This window comes from Salvia miltiorrhiza, chromosome 7 (assembly GCF_028751815.1).
Source record: "Salvia miltiorrhiza cultivar Shanhuang (shh) chromosome 7, IMPLAD_Smil_shh, whole genome shotgun sequence".
NCBI classification, from domain to species: Eukaryota; Viridiplantae; Streptophyta; class Magnoliopsida; order Lamiales; family Lamiaceae; genus Salvia; species Salvia miltiorrhiza.
In genome coordinates this window covers 44998880-45017946 of record NC_080393.1, presented here as the reverse complement: position 1 = coordinate 45017946, position 19067 = coordinate 44998880, and the positions used below count along the sequence as shown (strand labels likewise).

Genomic DNA, 19067 nt, shown 5'->3' with positions numbered 1-19067 from the left:
AAATTTGTTTAGTGTAGTCAGTAGGGATGTCAATGCAGCCCGAAACCCGTGGGCCGACCCGAATAACCCGACAAAATTAGAGGGTTAGGATTGAAAAATCGCAACCCGAAAAAACCTCCAGCCCGATTAGCCTGCACCCGACTATCCCGGAACCCGATAGGGCTAGCCCGAAAACCCGATGGGCTGGCCCGGTGGGCTGACGGAATTGTGACTGATGCATCCAGTTACAACTTCTGCTATGTTTAGATCTATGGTATTTGCTTAAATATATATATGTAGCCTCATTAAAAAAAGTGAAATTAATCAGTTAGAATATATATGTGTGTGTGTGTGCAATCTCGTTAAAAAAAAGTGAAATTAATTACGGATTTTTTGTAGAAATTGATTATTAGTATCTCATTAGTTAGAAATTAATTATTAGTATCTCATTTTAAAGTGATACCATTTTTTTTTTCTTTTCTGTCAATGAGACGTGGATGGCAAATCCACTAATTATTCAGTAATAATCCAGATTGATTCTAGTGCATTGATACATGTTAAATTTTACTATCTCATTTTAATATAATTTTGTTTATGTAATCTTGAATATCTTATATTTTTACATTTCATGCTTTGCTATATAATTTATATCTTTAATATCTATGTATATTTTATACATTATACATTAGATCATTAGGAATAATAAAATACAAATGATAATTTTATTTTTACGCCTTTAACCTGATTAGCCCGATGGGCTAGCCCGAAACCCGAAAGTTTAGGGTTAGGGTTGAAGATTTACAACCCGAAAAAATCTCCAACCCGATTAGCCCGCACCCGACTAACCCGGAACCCGATAGGGCTAGCCCGAAAACTCGGTGGGCTGGCCCGATTGACATCCCTAGTAGTCAGTATTATTTAATGAGTTGGCAATATTAGTATATAGATTGTCATTTAAAAAAATTGGCAATTTAAAATAAATGCTATTTTTCGGTCATGTAGATTTTTAATAAAACAAATTGGCATTTTAAAAAAGGACCATTTTAGCTTTTCAATAAAAAAAATTGGCATTTTTAAAAACTAGAATTTTTTTTAATAAAAAATTTGGTGTTCTTAAAAAAATATATGACGGTTTTTTTTACTAATTTCTTGATGTTTTAAAACTTGCATCAAAAATAATATAATTAATGAAATTTGGCGTTCTTAAAAAATATATGACGACTTTTTTTACTAATTTCTTGACGTTTTAAAGCTTATGTAAAAAATAATATAATTAATGACGAATTTTATATTAACATACATGATGATATGCATAATTGTCATGTATAGCAATTAATTTAACGCACATACATGACATTTGTTTTATTGACATTTTATATAAAATGTCAAGAAAAATAAAATTAATGATAGTTTGTTGAACAACATACATGACAATTTGATTAACCGTCATGTATTGCATTTAAATTAACACACATACATGACGCTTTGTAATGAATGTCATTTATACTATGAATAAACGACGCTCATACATGACGCTTTTTCTAAAAGTGTCAGCACAACGTCATGTATAGAATACATGACACTACATACATGACGTTTTTTATTAAAAATTTCATGTATTCAAAAATGGCGCTCATACATGACGTTTTTTACTGAAAAGCGTCATGTATGCAGTGTCATGTATACTCAATTTTCTTGTAGCGTCTGCAAGTAATCTTAGCTCTGGCGAGAAATTGTAGCTCTGGAAAAAGTATGCGGCTCTAGAAAGATATGCCAGAGCTGACTTCAGCTTTGGAATTAGCGAGCTCTGGCGGTCATGGCAGAGCTGGAAGTCAGCTCTGGATATGTTGACTCTGGAGAATAGTCAGCTCTGTCGATTCTTCCCAGCTCTGGAATGTGTTTACTCTGGCGCGTAAGTCAGCTCTGTCGAGTTTAGCTATGCTCTGACAAGTTTGTTCTGCTCTGGAGATTTCAGCTCTGATAGTGAAGTTCAGCTCTGGAGATGGTCAGCTCTGACTATGAAGTCAGCTCTGCTCTGGTACAGAGCTATCCGCTCTGCTCTGCTCTAGCATGGCATTTCAGCTCTGCTCTGGCGCGGACTTAGCTCTGGACACCATTTTGCTCCTAAGTACGCAATTTTGACCCATAATCTCCAACATCACACTCTTCCACCTATAAAATCAGAATCTCCTGCAAAGCATAAAACAAACCCATAAACGCACCAATTTCCAGGATATTTAACTTAAAATAATACACACATGCAAACCCTTAAAATACGAACAATTAGGCCTTAATCACCCCCCCCCCCCCACACACTTAGCCTTTTGCTTGTCCTCAAGCAAAATCAGTATGAATCCTAGGAAGAGATTGGTTTCAACGATGCTTATTTCCATCCAAACATTCAACAAGTCAATTCAAAAATTTTCAATCAACACACATCTCTCGATCATGCAAGTAAAGTTTACGAAGCAACAAAACAGTAATGCAAGTAATTCGATCCGACCCAATTCTCCGCTAGAAGTAAATTCCCTAATGTGATCGCCTTTATAATCAATATCTCCATTTTTCACACTTTGGTGCTTAAGTTTTGGACAGTTGAGCCATAATTCATGAAAAAAAAACCATTTGGATGTAATCCAAAGTCATTTCACGTGGTTTCCCATGCTCATAGTTAGACTAGAGGAGCAGAGACTCAGAGCTGCCATTTTCAGAGCTGGCCTTTTCAGAGCTGGCAATTCGTCCAGCATTTTGATTTCACAGATAAGGATACGATCGTAGGGAATCACAATGACAACACTCTTTCTAGCATCTATCGGACAAATCACGTTTTACTTACTTACAATCGTGTTGCAACAAAACTCATAATTCTTTGCACAAACAAGAAACACATATCAAAAGTAAAACAAGAATAACCACCATTCATTCACAAACCCGAAAATCACATCGAAAACCATCTTCTCTTCCACAAATTCATAAAAAAATTGCAAGTATCCAAGAGCAAGCTAAGCATAAAGGGACCAATCGCCCAATTGAAAGCATACGCAAAACAAGACACCCCCTCCACACTTAAAGCATGCCATGTCCTCAGGGTAAAAGAAATAAGTAGAGTTAGAAGAACATCCCTGATAGGCGATGAAAGCATAAACACTGTGAGAGGCGGCGAAAATTTTTGGGTTTGCGGTCGTTGGCAGAGTAGAAATGTCAGCGCTGGTGGCAACGTCAGAGTGAAAGTTCAGCGCTGGCATTTCAGAGCTGGTGGCTCTCTTCAGCGATGGCAGCTTAGTCAGAGTGGAATTGCAGTGTTGGAAACAAAAACATTAACACCAAGAATCAAAGCATCCGCACAAGCAACCAAAGACAAGGAAAAAAAAAAAAAAAAAAAAAACGGAAAACAAAGAACAAGAAAAACAAAAACTAAACCAAATCAACAATGGGTTGCCTCCCACCAAGTGCTAGTTTTAAAGTCGCCAGCCCGACTTCAGCTCTGATCATCAGTCAGGATCGTGCAGAGCTTGAGACTCCACCACCATCGGAGTACTCAAGTGCCCATAGTAGGATTTCATGCTATGACCGTCTACTCTGAAATTCTCCTTAGCATTCTCAATGTACAACTCAATTACACCAGGGTCAAACACATCCTTTAGCAACACACCTTCTTGCTCCCGAGACAGCTATGCCGTCCTGAACATCGGCTTCTCCTTTTTCTCTTCTAAGAACACGTGCTTGAGATTTTCAGGGGGTTTCTTCAACTCTAACTTGGGTCTCTTGGACCCCACAGGTTCATCTAAAGGCAGCGTACCCCATTCCATCATGTCGGCATCTCGAGCTAACTTCTCCATATCGGCTGATCCTGCAAAAACATCCACACTCTTGCTCCTGCACAAATACCGTCTCGACCAAGCCATCAATATCATCTATAAATAAGCATTCATTAGTAAAACTTGCAGACGGCATTGTACGACTATCATGCACAGAGAAAGACACAGACTCCCCTAACACCATCATTTTAATAGTTCCATCCTTAACATCGATCAAAGTGTTAGTGGTTGCCATAAACGGTCTTCCTAATAGCAGTGTGTGCTCTATACCATTTTCGTGCACCTCCCCAATCTCCAAAACCTCAAAGTCAACGGGAAGAATCAATCCCCCAACACTCACCAAAACATCCTCTACTATCCCACGAAGGTATCTAACAGACCTATCGGCGAGCTGCAAACCCATGCGGGTGGGTTTCAAATTACCTAGTTCTAATTGTTTAAAAATAGAATAAGGCATCAAGTTAATTTCCGCACCAAGATCTAGCATACTAGAAGCTTCCTTACTATTTCCTAAAGCAATTTTAATCACAAAGCTACCTGGATCGCGCTGCTTTGGTGGCAAAGGTTGCTGTATGATAGAGTTTGCAATTTTCGAGACTATCACTTTCTCATTGTCCCTGAACTTCCTCTTGTTGGAAGCCAACTCTTTGAAGAACTTCACATAGGCAGGGACAATTCTGATCACGTCAAGGAGGGGCAGATTCACATTCACTTTGGCCAACATACTGTAGAAGTCGGCAAACTGTTTATCAAGCTTTTCATTCCTCAATCTACTCGGAAAAGGAATCGGTGGTCGATAAGGTGAAGTGGCCTTGTGAAGTTTCATCTCCTTCTCCTTCTCCTTGTCTCCTTGTTTCTGCGGCTGCTGCTGCTCTGCCTTCTCTTCTTCGCAGGGGCTCATCAGAGCTAAGCTAGGCAGAGCAAAGCTCGGCAGCGCTGGATTTTGCGGAACTGGATTCTACAGAGCTGGATTTGGCAGGGCTGAATTCTGCATAGCTGAATTTTGCATAGCTGGATTCTGCAGAGCTGAATTTGGCAAGGCTAAACTCGTCAGAGCTGGCAATCTTGATAGAGCTGGCGATCTTGGCAAAGCTGGCGATCTTGGCAGAGCTGGCGACTTGGCAGAGCTAGTGATCTTGGCAGAGTTAACGGCATTGTCAGAGCTGGCGGTCGGATCAGCTCTGGCACCCTTGTCTGCTCTGGTACCCCGGTTTGCTCTGGTATGTAGGTCTGCTCTGGTACCCAGGTCTGCTCTGTTACCCTCTTTTGCTCTGGTTTGTAAGTCTGCTCTGGCATCCAAGTCGGCTCTGGTACCCTGGTCTGCTCTGATATGCAAGTCTGCTCTGGTACCCAGGTCTGCTCTGGTATCGTCTTCTCTGGCATCCACATCTACTCTGGTACCGAAGTTTGCTCTGGCACCGTCTGCTCTGGTATGTTAGTCTGCTCTGGTACATTCACTTTATTATCCACCATCTTACCACTGCGGAGAGCAGTGATAGCTTGAGCTTTGTGAGTTTGCAAGGGCTGGCCATGAAGTTTTCTGGGCTGCTGCTGCTGCTGCAACAGGTTCAGAGTGCCCGACAGTTTCCCCACGGTGGTCTCAAGTCTTTTTATGGTTGCGGACTGAGATTCCATATTCTGTTTGGTCACCTCCAAGTTCTTCTTGCTGAACTCCATGAAAGACTGCAAAGTCTCCTCCAACGACGGTTTCGGCGGTGGCATCTGCTGCGCATTCTAGAAGTGTTGCGGCTGAAAGTTCCGTTGCGGCATGGAGTGCTGCTGCGGGTATTGCTGCCGATACTGCTAAGGAGGATATTGCGGCTGTGGTGGGTAAAACGGTTGTTTACTTTGATAGCCCATCTGCTGCGTGGGTTTGGCGGAATTGGCTATTTTGATTTAATCCTGCCCCTTGGCCAGGAGCTGAGTTCCTCCAACCCGAGTTCTGCTACCCTTGATTGTATAGATGGCGTTGCTCATAAGGCGGTTGACTCATCCTAAAACACCTAGCGGATGGACTCGAATTTATACGAGGTCATCCTAGGGTGGTAAGGTGACTCAAGTCGTCTCACAAGGAAGACTTAGCAGGGCTCTAATCGTGTTGCTCACAAGAAACTGAAAGGAAATCTAAACACTCTAATCGGGTAATTGGATCTGTCACTAACTCGCTCTCTAATCACCAAGGCATAAACAGAAGGAAACAATAAACATTAACTAATGTAGAAAACATATAAGAACTAAGAACATGCGATTGAACATTAAACCTATCAACTAGGGTTTTAATCTAGAGCTTTAAACAAACGATCATACTCATAACCTACAATCAATTTGAAACCAAAGCATGAAAACTAAATCAAGCATCCGATTCAAGTACAATGAAAACCTTAATCACCATAAAAGAAATCTCTAAACATTCACCAACAAGAAGGAAAGCGTAGGCAATAACAACGAACTACGAATCACGTAGATTATCTAGAATCAACAACAATGATCTCCAATCATCACATTCATCAAAAGCATAAAACAAAGGATTCAAATAGCCAAGGATTCAAATAAACTAAGATAAAAAGTGAGTTCTTACAAATAAAACGTAGCAATCCAAGAAATCTAATTCGATCGAAAGTTGAATGACATCAATAGCGTTCCAATGAATCCAAAAGCGAAAGTAAATGTTTTGAAGCTCCAAAAACCATGGAAAAAGTGTGGAATTCGCCCTAGAGGCTGCTGTGGTCGAAGATGTAAAAATAAAACCCTAAAAATTAGTTTTTATATGGTGAAACGTAATTGCCGGATCTGAACGGGGACGGCGGTCGCCGTGAGACGGCGGCGCCGTGGACGGCGGCCGCCGTGGGACAGCACCGCCGTGAGGGCCTTTCGCAGATTTCCTCCAAGTATTGCACGGCCCGCGCCGTGGGGCCGCGGCCGCCGTCTCGACGGCGGCGGCCGTGAGCCTGCCTTCGAAATTCGCTCCCAACGATGCTGAAAATGCTCGACAACTCACGAATCCTGCACACGACAATAGTATACCCAAAAAGATCATCGAACACGTGAAAAATAGGGCAAAAAGATATAAAACATGCTCGAATGCACAGCGGAAACATACGCAAAACTACCCAAAAATGAGGTAAACAGCGGTCTTCCCTGGTACCCCTGTGCAGCACACGCCTCGGCCTGCCCTCGGGTGTGAACTCACCCTTCCGGTTGCATTCATTTACTCCATGTCCGAACTCTCCGCATATCCCACAACTCTTGACATAAGGCTCCTGGGGCCGAGGTGGCTCCATTCTTCCCATCTTCATCTGCTTCACTTGACTCAACCTAAACACTACTCTAGATTGACTCGCAAAAGTACGAGATCTATTGTAACGAGTAAGCTAACCCAAGTCGATCTCACAAGGAAAGTCTTTAAGGGCTTCTAGTAGTATCGTAGGAAAAACAATAAAGAAAGCAGTAAAGAGATTGATTATTAAACTAAAACTTAGAATTAAAAACTTAATTAAAAACCGAACTTAAAATTAAACTAGGCGAATTAAACTATTAAATCCTAGGCAAGAATTTAAACAACTCAAATCAAACCTAACTTAAGAAATTAAATACTTGTAATTTAAAAACCAACTAATCTAGGCGTGAAACTAAAGTGCATAATTTAAATTGCATAATTAAAACGAAAGCATAAACATGAATGAAAAACATGAACATGATTTAAACGAAAGAAATTGAATTTAAATACGAAATACCGTAAACGTCTTGAACGTGTAATTGTGTCACGCAATCACAATCCAAGAATAAACTAAAAACTGAATTGAAATCTAACTTAAAGCAATGAATTTGAAAACTATGAAAAACTATGAAAGCAAATAAATTCCTAAGCTTCGGAGCAGTGTAGCGCTGGATGCTTCTTCACTGCAGACTCCAAAAATTAGGGCAAGAGATTGATATATTACAATGAAAAGTATGGCCCTATTTATAGACTTCAAATCCTTCTGGATCACCATGAAAGTTGCCATGCAAAGTAGAACTCTAAAGGCAATAGAATCGTGCAAAAGAAGGCAACTTTCCAGCTGTGACGCGCGCCCCAGAAATAATCTCCTCCCTGGCCGAATTCGGGGTTCTCGCCAGCGGAATGGCTTCCGCTCTGGCTATCGCCCAAGAGATGGTGATTTCTCTGGCTTCTCGATTCCACTGTAATGGATGTCTATCTCATCTGCTCTGACTCTTGCTCCTCTGGTGATGACTTGGCTACACTGGCTTCTTGATTTCGCTGACTCCAGAGAAATGGTGATTCCTCTGGCGTTTATGTTTCCAGAATTCCAGTAGCAAAGTGATTTCTCTGGCGATTCCTCGCTTGCTTCGATTCCTCTGGCATTTCCGCGCTCGCCTCGATTCCTCTGGCTTGAGCGGATTTCGCTGGCGACTTCTGGAGTGCACTCCTCTGCTCTGAAACGGGCTTCTCTATTCTGGCACGGGCCTTCATAGAGAAGTTCAGCTCTGCATAACAAACTGTGCCTAAAAACACCATTCTTACCCCCAAAATCTCCAAAATCGCACTCTTCCATCTATAAGACCTAAATCTCCTGAAAAGCATAAAACAAACCATAAAACGCACCAATTTCCAGAAGATTTAACTTAAAATATGCGCATGTAAACCCCCAAAATTAGAACAATTAGGCATAAATCAACCCCCCCACACTTAGCCTTTTGCTTGTCCTCAAGCAAAATCCATATGAATCCTAGGAAGAGATTGATTTCAACAATGCTAATTTCCATCCAAACATTCTCAAAGTCAATTCAAAATTTTACCAACAACACACATCTCTCGATCATGCAAGTAACTCAAAGTTTAAGAGGCAACAAAAGAGTAATGCAAGTAATTCGATCAGATCCAATTCTCTGCTAGAAGTGAATTCCCTAATGTGATCGCCTTTATAATCAATATCACCATTTTTCACACTTTGTGTGCTTAAGATTTTCGACAGTTGAGCCATAATTCATGAAATAAAAACCATTTGGATGTAATCCAAAGTCTTTTCACGTGGTTTCCCATGCTCATAGTTAGACTAGCGGAGCAGAGACTCAGAGCTATCACATTTCAGAACAGGCCAGATGTTTCAGAGCTGGCGATTTTGAATTTTAAAGTTGGCAATTCGTCCAACATTTTCACAGATAAGATACGATCGTAGGCAATCACAATGACAACACTCCTTCTAGCATCTACCGGACAAATCACGTTTTACTAACTTACAAACATGTTGCAACAAAACTCAAATCCTTTGCACAATCAAGAAACATATATCAAGAGTAAAACAAGAATAACCACCATTCATTCACAAACCCGAAATTCGCATCGAAAACCATCTACTCTTCCACAAATTCATAAAAATTAGCAAGATTTGAGACAAAAAACTAAGCATAGACAGATTAATCTCGCCCAATTGAAAGCATAAACACAATAAAACACCCCCCCCACACTTAAAGCATGCCATGTCCTCAGGGCACAAAAAGAAATAAGAAGAGTTAAGAAAAATGTCCCTGATTATCGGCATTGAGAAACTGAAGCATCGTGCGAGGTGGTGAAGAGGGGAATTCACGGTCTATGGCAGAGTGGAGAGTGCCACGCTGAATCAGTCAGTGCTGACAGAGCAGCGCGGAGAAGGGCAGCGCGGAGAAGTGCAGCGCGGATGGCTGAATGAGAATTGCAGCGCTGAAAACAAGACATGCTCACCAAGCATCAAAGTATCCGCAAAGCAACCGAAACTTAGGAAAGACACCAAACAACAACAGAAAACAAAGAAAACACACGAGAAACAAAAACTAAAAACAAACCAACGGTGGGTTGCCTCCCACCAAGCGCTAGAGTTAGAGTCTCCAGCCCGACTTCAGATCTGACCCTCAGTGAGGATCGTGCAGAGTGTGAGACTCCACCACCATGGACGAGCTCTGGTGCTCGTAATATGGCTTCACTCGGAAGCTCTCATTCGTGTTTTCATTGAATAGTTCAACGGCACCATGCTCGAACACCTCCTTGAGTAAAAATGGACCGCTCCACCTAGATTTCAGCTTACCCGGGAATAACTTCAGTCGAGAATTGAACAAAAGCACCTTCATTCCAGGGCAAAGCTTCTTGTGACAAATGCAGCGGTCATGTAGTCGCTTCACTTTATCCTTGTAGATCCTTGCATTCTCGTACGCCTCGTTGCGTAGCTCATCTAACTCCTCCATTTGCAGCGTGCGCTGCTTCACAGCAGAGTCCAAGTCATAGCTGGCAGCCTTGATCGCCCAATAAGCCTTGTGCTCAATCTCCACCGGCAGATGGCAGGCCTTGCCATAGACGAGACGGTATGGACTCATCCCAAGCACGCCTTTGAAGGTAGTTCTGTATGCCCAGAGAGCATCATTCAACTTTGCGGACCAATCCTTGCGCGAGGGCTGGACCGTTTTCTCCAAAATTCCCTTGATCTGCCGATTGCTCGTCTCGGCTTGTCCAGAGGTCTGTGGGTGGTATGGTGTTGCAACCTTGTGCGTGATCCCATTCTTCTTCATGAGCTTTGCAAACAACTTGTTGCAGAAATGCTTGCCTCCATCGCTAATAATAGCTTTGGGAAATCCGAATCTAGAAAGAATGTTCTGTTGCACAAACTTAAGCACCACATTAGCATCACATGTCCGCGTGGGGATAGCCTCAACCCATTTGGACACGTAATCTACAGCAAGTAAAATATATTGAAACCCATGCGAAGTAGGAAATGGCCCCATGAAATCAATGCCCCATACATCAAAAATTTCGACAATTAAAATCCTTTGGAGAGGCATCTCATTCCTGCGGCCGATATTCCCTACTCTCTGGCACCGATCACATGCAAGAGTGAAAGTGTGTGCATCTTTGAAAATGGAAGGCCAAAACAAACCTGATTGAAGAAATTTATGAGCTGTTTTCTGCCCCCCAAAGTGTCCACCACAATGATCTTCATGGCACATTTTTAACACTTGTTGTTGATCCTCTGCCGGCACACACCGTCGAATGACATCGTCATTTCCAAGCTTGAAGAGGTAAGGAATCTCCCAATAATAATGCCTGCACTGAGCTAAAAATCTCTTTCTCTCCTGCGACGTCAGCTCCGGTCGTAGAATACCACAAGCTAAGTAATTGACAATATCTGCATACCAGGGCTCGGCGCTCGTAGGGCTGCACTGAGAAGTGCTGAGTTCGGTAAGGCTGGCAGAGGTGATCTCGGTGGAACTGGCCAGAGTGAAGCTGGCTGCTCTGGAGTCGGCAAAGCAGAGCTCGGCAGAGCTGGGCAGAGGGGAGCTGGCTGCTCTGGAGTCGGCAGAGTAGAGCTCGGCAACTCTGCACTTGTCAAGGGTGAATGCATATGCATGCTCAAAAGGAAAAGATTCAGGGATGCAATTAAGACTCGAGTCTATCAAATTATTATCCAAACGGGAAAGGTGGTCAGCTACGTGATTCTCACTCCCTTTCCTATCCCTGATCTCTACATCAAACTCTTGTAACAGTAAAACCCAACGGATTAGAGGAGCTTTAGCTTGAGGTTTGGTCATCAAATATCGAAGCGCGGCATGGTCACTATGGACAATGACCTTAGACCCAATGATGTATGCTCGAAATTTATCTAAGGCAAAGACCACATCAAGCATCTCTTTTTCAGTAGTGGTGTAATTTACTTGTGCACTATTCAGAGTTAAACTAGCATAGTAAATCACACGTAACATCTTATCCACACGCTGACCTAGCACCGCTCCTACAGCAGAGTTAGACGTATCACACATGATCTCAAAGGGCAATGACCAATCAGGCGCAATCACAACCGGGGTAGAGCTCAACTTAAGTTTCAATGTTTCAAAGGCATGCATGCAAGAGTCATCGAAATTAAAAGGGACATCCTGAGCTAGCAGTTTGCATAGAGGTTGGCTAATTTTAGAGAAATCTTTAATGAAACGCCGGTAAAAATCGGCGTGACCTAAGAAACTCTTAATCCCTTTGACATCAATAGGGGGTGGCAACTTTTGGATTACCTCCACCTTGGCTCTGTCGACCTTTAGTCCATGCTTAGACACCACATGACCCAAGACAATCCCGCTAGTAACCATGAAATGACTCTTTTCCCAACTCAAGGTTAGGCCACTTTCAATACACCTTTGCAACACTACATCAATCATAGTCAAGCAATCATGAAAAGACTGCCCAAAAACCGAAAAATCATCCATAAAAACCTCCACGAATTTACCAGTCATATCAGAGAATATGGACATCATGCATCGTTGAAACGTCCCGGGTGCATTGCACAATCCGAACGGCATCCTCTTCCATGCAAATGTCCCAAAAGGCGTGGTGAAGGCAGTTTTGACTTGATCTTCCGGTGTGATTGCGATTTGGTAGTATCCTGACAAACCATCTAGAAAATAATAAAAATCATGCCCTGCCAACCGATCTAACATTTGATCAACAAAAGGGAGGGGAAAATGATCCTTTTTGGTGACGGCATTGAGTTTCCTGTAGTCGACGCACATCCGCCATCCCATGGTAGGACGTGTCGGCACCAACTCCATCTTGTCATCGCGCACAACCGTCATTCCTCCTTTCTTTGGCACGACATGCACCGGGCTCACCCACTCACTATCGGTGACAGAGTAGATAATCCCTTCGGCAAGAAGCTTAAGGATTTCCTTGCGCACAACCTCCATCAGAATAGGGTTCAAGCGTCGCTGGGCATCTCTCTTGGGTGCAGCTCCTTCCTCTAGGTTGATCATGTGCATGCATGTGGCTGGGCTAATGCCACGTATGTCACCTAGGCTCCATCCCAGCGCTGCTTTGTTTCTCTTCAACACATCGAGCAGAGCCGCTTCTTGCTCTAGAGTCAGAGTAGACGAGATGATGACTGGCTTCTCCTCGCCTTCTTCCAGAAAAACATACTTGAGATTGGCGGGAAGTTCCTTCAGTTCCAGCGCTGAGCTCGGCAGAGCTGGTTGGTCATCACTGAAGGGCAGAGTCGGCTGGGCATTGCTGAAGGGCAGAGCTGGCTGGGCAGCGCTGAACTCTTCAACTTCCCTAGCCAATTCCTCCATGTCGGCTGATCCAGCGTAGACTTCCACGCATTCCTGCTCCTGTAAAAATACCTTCTCAACCAAGCCATTAATAGCATCTATATATGAGCATTCTTTCATAAAGTTGGCAGAAGGCATAGCCCGATTTTCATGTACCGAGAAAGACACTGAGTCCCCTAACACTGTCATTTTAATAGTTCCATTTTTGACATCAATCAAAGTGTTAGTGGTCGCCATAAAGGGTCTTCCTAATAGCAGAGTGTGATCTCTACCATTCTCATGCACATCCCCAATCTCAAGCACTACGAAATCAACGGGCACAATCAAATCCCCGACTCTAACCAGAATATCTTCTACTATCCCACGGGGGTACCTAACGGACCTATCAGCAAGTTGTAGACACATGCGAGTAGATTTCAGATTACCTAACTCTAATTGTTGAAAAATAGAGTAAGGCATCAAATTAATTCCCGCTCCCAGATCTAACATACCCGTGGCTTCCTTACCATTCCCCAAAGCAATATTAATTACAAAGCTACCTGGATCGCGCTGCTTTGGTGGTAGGGATTGTTGCATGATTGAGGTTGCTACTTCTGAGACTAGAATCTTCTCATTGTCTCCGAACTTTCGCTTGTTGGAGACCAATTCCTTGAAAAACTTTACATATGCCGGGACCTTTCTGATCACATCAAGGAGAGAAAGATTCACGTTCACCTTGGCAAGCATGTTTTAGAAGTTGGTGAACTGTTGGTCCTGCTTCTCGTTGCTCAATCTGCCCGGGAAGGGAATCGGTGGTCGATAAGGTGTAGAAGCCTTGTGGAGCTTGACCTCCTTCTCCTTCTCTCATTCCTTTTGCTGGTCTGCCTTTTCTCCATTCGTCGAGCTGGGCAGAGCTGAGCTCGGCAGCTCTGGTCTGGATTGAGCAGAGTTCGGCAGCTCTGTTCTGGTAAAGCCAGAGGGATCGGCTCTACTCTGGCGGAACGGTTCCTCTGCTCTGGTTTGTGTTGGAACATCCACTTTGTTATCCAAGATCTTACCACTGCGGAGAACAGTTACAGCTAGAGCTTGATGTGGATGAGCAGGTTGGCCATGAAACTTCCCGGGCTGTTGTTGTTGTTGAATTTGATTCAATGCAGCGGAAAGTTGTCCAACCGTTGTTTCAAGCCTTTTGATTGTAGAAGCTTGGGACTCCATACTTTGTTTGCTGATTTCCATAAAGGCTTGCAGCGTTTCTTCGAGCGTGGATTTTTATGGTGGAATCGGCTACGCACTCTGTTGCGGAATGGATTGCTGCTGTTGGTATTGTGGTCTGTATGGTTGAGAAGACCCCTGCTGTGGTGGGAAATACTGTTGTTGTTGTTGATAGCCCATTTGGGGTGGTCGACGGAATTGATTTCCCCATCCAACATTCGGCTGGCCTCTCCATCCTCCAACTATATTCTGTGGACCTTGATTCATATTCTGGCCATATGGTCTGTTCTGCACTTGATTGTAGGTTTGGAATCCTTGTGCTGCATAGACCTCAGCTTGTCCTTCCGGAGTAAACTCTCCCATTCTATGGCACTCATTAGCTCCATGGCTGAAATCTCCACAGATACCACACGGCTCAACATACTGCATGGCTGGGTTCTGCGGAGTTGACATTGGCAGAGCCGGATTTGGCTGAGTTGTCATTGGCGGCGCTGAGCTCTGAACTGGAGAATTTTCCATCTTTTCCATCTTGAGCTGTTGAACTTCTCGCATGATCGAAGCCAATTGTTGCTGCATCTCGAACTGATTTGTCACGGCACTAGCCTCCACTCTCCGTCCACGGACTGACTTCTGTTGGGAGCTTTCGGCCAAGGTCTTGAAAATCTCTTTCAGATCTGCCGCAGTCTTCCGAGCTATGTTTCCTCCTGCCGTGCTGTCCACCATAAATTGGGCAGTTTGCACTAACCCATCATAGAAGAACTGCATCAACATAACATTCGTGAATTGATGTTGAGGGCATTGACGGATGAGTTCTTCATATCTCTCCCAAGCTTCATGCAAAAGCTCATCCGCTCCTTGGGTGAACTCCATTATTTTTGTTCTCAGCTCCTGTGTTTTGTGGCTTGGGTAATATTTCAGCATGAATTTTTCACAAGCATCTCCCCACGTAGTGATAGAGTTGGGCGGCAGAGAGAGCATCCACGTCCTGGCCCGGTCTTTAAGTGCATAGGGGAAGCACTTGAGCTTGAGTTGGTCCTCCGTGAGGCTAAGCAGAGGAATCGTTTGCACTTGTGTGCAAAAGTCTCGGATGAATTGCAGAGCATCCTCGCTTGGCATCCCGTGGAACACCGGCAGCAAATTCGAGTCATTGGGTTTGAGATTGTAGTTTCTCACAGCAGTGGGGAGCACGATTACCGACGTGTTGGTATCTCCGATTACCGATCTGGTGAAGTCTCCCATATATTCCGTGTGCTGGGCCATCTCCTTCTTTTCCTCGTTTAAATTCTGCTTAGGGTTGAAATTGGCGGAGCTGGCCTCTTCCTCCTTAGCTTGGTTTGCCGTTTCTGTCGTGTGCTCTGTATCGGCAGAGCTAGCGTCCTCTTTCGTTGGCTGCTCTGAAGGCTCAGAGTCAGAGCTGGCTGGCGAATCTAGTTCCTCATCTCCTGCACTCTGCTCTGGTAGTTCAGAATCAGAGTAGGACTTGGTAGAGCTGGCTTCCTCCTCTTGTACGGTCTGCTCTGGAGCTTCAGGTTCAGAGTCAGAGCTGGAATTGGCGGAGCTGGCTCCCTCCTCTTCTTTGCAGCTATACTTCCTGAAAATCCCTTCGCTCGTACTATGCAACGGGGACACAAGTTTGCCTTTAAGACTACGGCGTCCCTGCATGCACAACACTAAACAAACGGATTAAACGCACCGAGTGGAAGAAACGTAAAAACCAAAATTAAATAAAGCAAGTAAACACGACACAACTAAAACGCCTAAAACTTTCCCCGGCAACGGCGCCAAAATTTGACTCAACCTAAACACTACTCTAGATTGACTCGCAAAAGTACGAGATCTATTGTAACGAGTAAGCTAACCCAAGTCGATCTCACAAGGAAAGCCTTTAAGGGCTTCTAGTAGTATTGTAGGAAAAACAATAAAGAAAGCAGTAAAGAGATTGATTATTAAACTAAAACTTAGAATTAAAAACTTAATTAAAAACCGAACTTAAAATTAAACTAGGCGAATTAAACTATTAAATCATAGGCAAGAATTTAAACAACTCAAATTAAACCTAACTTAAGAAATTAAATACTTGTAATTTAAAAACCAACTAATCTAGGCGTGAAACTAAAGTGCATAATTTAAATTGCATAATTAAAACGAAAGCATAAACATGAATGAAAAACATGAACATGATTTAAACGAAAGAAATTGAATTTAAATACGAAATACCGTAAACGTCTTGAACGTGTAATTGTGTCACGCAATCACAATCCAAGAATAAACTAAAAACTGAATTGAAATCTAACTTAAAGCAATGAATTTGAAAACTATGAAAAACTATGAAAGCAAATAAATTCCTAAGCTTCGGAGCAGTGCAGCGCTGGATGCTTCTTCACTGCAGACTCCAAAAATTAGGGCAAGAGATTGATATAATACAATGAAAAGTATGGCCCTATTTATAGACTTCAAATCCTTCTGGATCACCATGAAAGTTGCCATGCAAAGTAGAACTCTAAAGGCAATAGAATCGTGCAAAAGAAGGCAACTTTCCAGCTGTGACGCGCGCCCCAGAAATAATCTCCTCCCTGGCCGAATTCGGGGTTCTCGCCAGCGGAATGGCTTCCGCTCTAGCTATCGCCCAAGAGATGGTGATTTCTCTGGCTTCTCGATTCCACTGTAATGGATGTCTATCTCCTCTGCTCTGACTCTTGCTCCTCTGGTGATGACTTGGCTACACTGGCTTCTTGATTTCGCTGACTCCAGAGAAATGGTGATTCCTCTGGCGTTTATGTTTCCAGTAGCGAAGTGATTTCTCTGGCGATTCCTCGCTTGCTTCGATTCCTCTGGCATTTCTGCGCTCGCCTCGATTCCTCTGGCTTGAGCGGATTTCGCTGGCGACTTCTGGAGCGCACTCCTCTGCTCTGAAACGGGCTTCTCTATTCTGGCACGGGCCTTCATAGAGAAGTTCAGCTCTGCATAACAAAGTGTGCCTAAAAACACCATTCTTACCCCCAAAATCTCCAAAATCGCACTCTTCCATCTATAAGACCTAAATCTCCTGAAAAGCATAAAACAAACCATAAAACGCACCAATTTCCAGAAGATTTAACTTAAAATATGCGCATGTAAACCCCCAAAATTAGAACAATTAGGCATAAATCACTGCACATCTCTCATAATATCGGCTACTTGCTTCTGCAGCTCATACTGGTTCGTCACAGCGCTGGCCTCAACTCTCCTTCCACGGACTGATTTCTGTTGGGAGCTCTCGGCTAAGGTCTTGAATATCTCCTTTAACTCTGTTGCAGTCTTCCGAGCTATGTTCCCTCCTGCAGTGCTGTCCACCATGAATTGGGCCGTTTGTACTAACCCATCGTAGAAAAATTGCATGAACATCACATTGGTAAACTGATGTTGCGGGCACTGGCGGAGGAGTTCTTGAAATCTTTCCCAAGCTTCATGTAAAGGCTCGTCCAATCCTTGGGTGAAGTCCATAATTTGCGTTCTGAGCTCCTGTGTCTTGTGGCTCGGATAATACTTTAGCATGAACTTCTCACAAGCTTCTCCCCAAGTGGTGATGGAATTGGGCGGCAGAGTTAGCATCCATGTTCTTGCCCTATCCTTAAGAGCATACGGGAAGCACTTGAGCTTTAGTTGATCATCCGTAAGATTCAGAAGTGGGATAGTTTGAACTTGCGTGCAAAAATCACGAATGAATTGCAGTGCGTCTTCACTCGGCATCCCGTGGAACAGAGGTAACAAGCTGGAATCAATCGGCTTCAAATTGTAGTTTCGGACGGCGGTAGGGAATACAATAGCCGAGGTGTTAGTGTCCCCTATAATAGGCCTGGTGAAATCTCCCATGTACTCCATGTTGTTAAGTGCTATCTCTTCCTTGTTGTGCTGGGCTGGTTCTTCTTCTTTCTTATCGTGAGCGCTGGACTCGTCAGCACTGGACTCGGCTTCTTCCTCTTCTACGGGCTGTTCTGTATGGTCGAAGACAGAGCTCGCTGGCAGCTTTGTAGGCTTTTCCTCTTCCGTTTCCATGCTCCGCTCTGGAAAGTCAGAGTCAGAGTTAGAGCTTGAGTAGAAACTGTCAGCTCTATCACGTGTTTCTCCGTCAGAGCTAGACTTTGAACCGTCTGCTTTGTCTTCTGCAAAAACTCCTTTGCAGTTGTTCTTCCTGAAAATCCCTTCACTCGTACTGTGCAATGGAGACACAAGTTTGCCTTTAAGACTAGGGCGTCCCTGCATGCACAACACTAAACAAACGGATTAAACGCACCAGGTGGAAAGAAAAGTAACAAAAATGAGAAAAACTGAAATTTAACTAAAGCAAGTAAAAGCAGAAAGAAAAGCAACACAACTAAAACGCCTAAAACCATCCCCGGCAACGGTGCCAAAATTTGACTCAACCTAAATACTACGCTAAATTGACTCACAATAGGATGAGATCTATTGTAACGTGTAAGCTAACCCAAGTAGTCTCTCAAGGAAGATCTTAAAGGGCTTTTAATTATATCGCATGAAAGCAGTAAACGTTGATTATTAAACTAAGACTTATAAAGTAAACTTAACGTGAAAAGTAAACTTGAACGTAAACTTAAACTTGTAAATTTAACTAGGCAAGAAACTATTAAACCCTAGACAAGAATTAAACGCTTAAAGTAAATGCAACTTAAGAATTTAAAGACTTGTAAATAAAAACTTCTAAACTAGTTGACATAAACTAAATTACATAATTTAAAGAAAAACATAAACATAATGAAATTGCATAATTGAAATTTCATGATTGAAAATAAAACATAAACATAACAAAATGAAAGAGATTGAAATAAATACGAAATACCGTAAATGTCTCGAAGGTGCAACCACTGTCACTTGATTACAAAATCGAAAGAAACTTAATGCAAAGCTAAACGTGAAAGTAAACTAGAACAAAAAGAACTCGAAAACTTGAAGAACAAGAAAGCTTGAAAACGCCTAAGTCTTTGGCTGCCTAACGGAAGAATGACTCTCAAAAGACGGAACAAA

At 43.0% G+C, this 19067-nt stretch overlaps 1 protein-coding gene and 1 non-coding gene across 2 annotated transcripts; one reads left to right on the top strand and one right to left on the bottom strand.

Annotated features, from left to right (window-relative positions):
* Nucleotides 1–11971: 11971 nt before the first annotated feature.
* LOC130994274 (uncharacterized) lies at nt 11972–18080 on the bottom strand. The gene is made up of 4 exons (XM_057919318.1): nt 17668–18080; nt 15264–15636; nt 12724–12914; nt 11972–11990 (listed from the first exon to the last, which is right to left on the bottom strand). Exons 1-4 carry the CDS (start codon nt 18078–18080, stop codon nt 11972–11974), a joined length of 996 nt encoding a protein of 331 aa, XP_057775301.1.
* Nucleotides 14827–14933, top strand: LOC130996343 (small nucleolar RNA R71). Its single transcript, XR_009092526.1, has one exon. It is a non-coding gene; the product is annotated as a small nucleolar RNA R71 (small nucleolar RNA).
* Nucleotides 18081–19067: the final 987 nt, after the last annotated feature.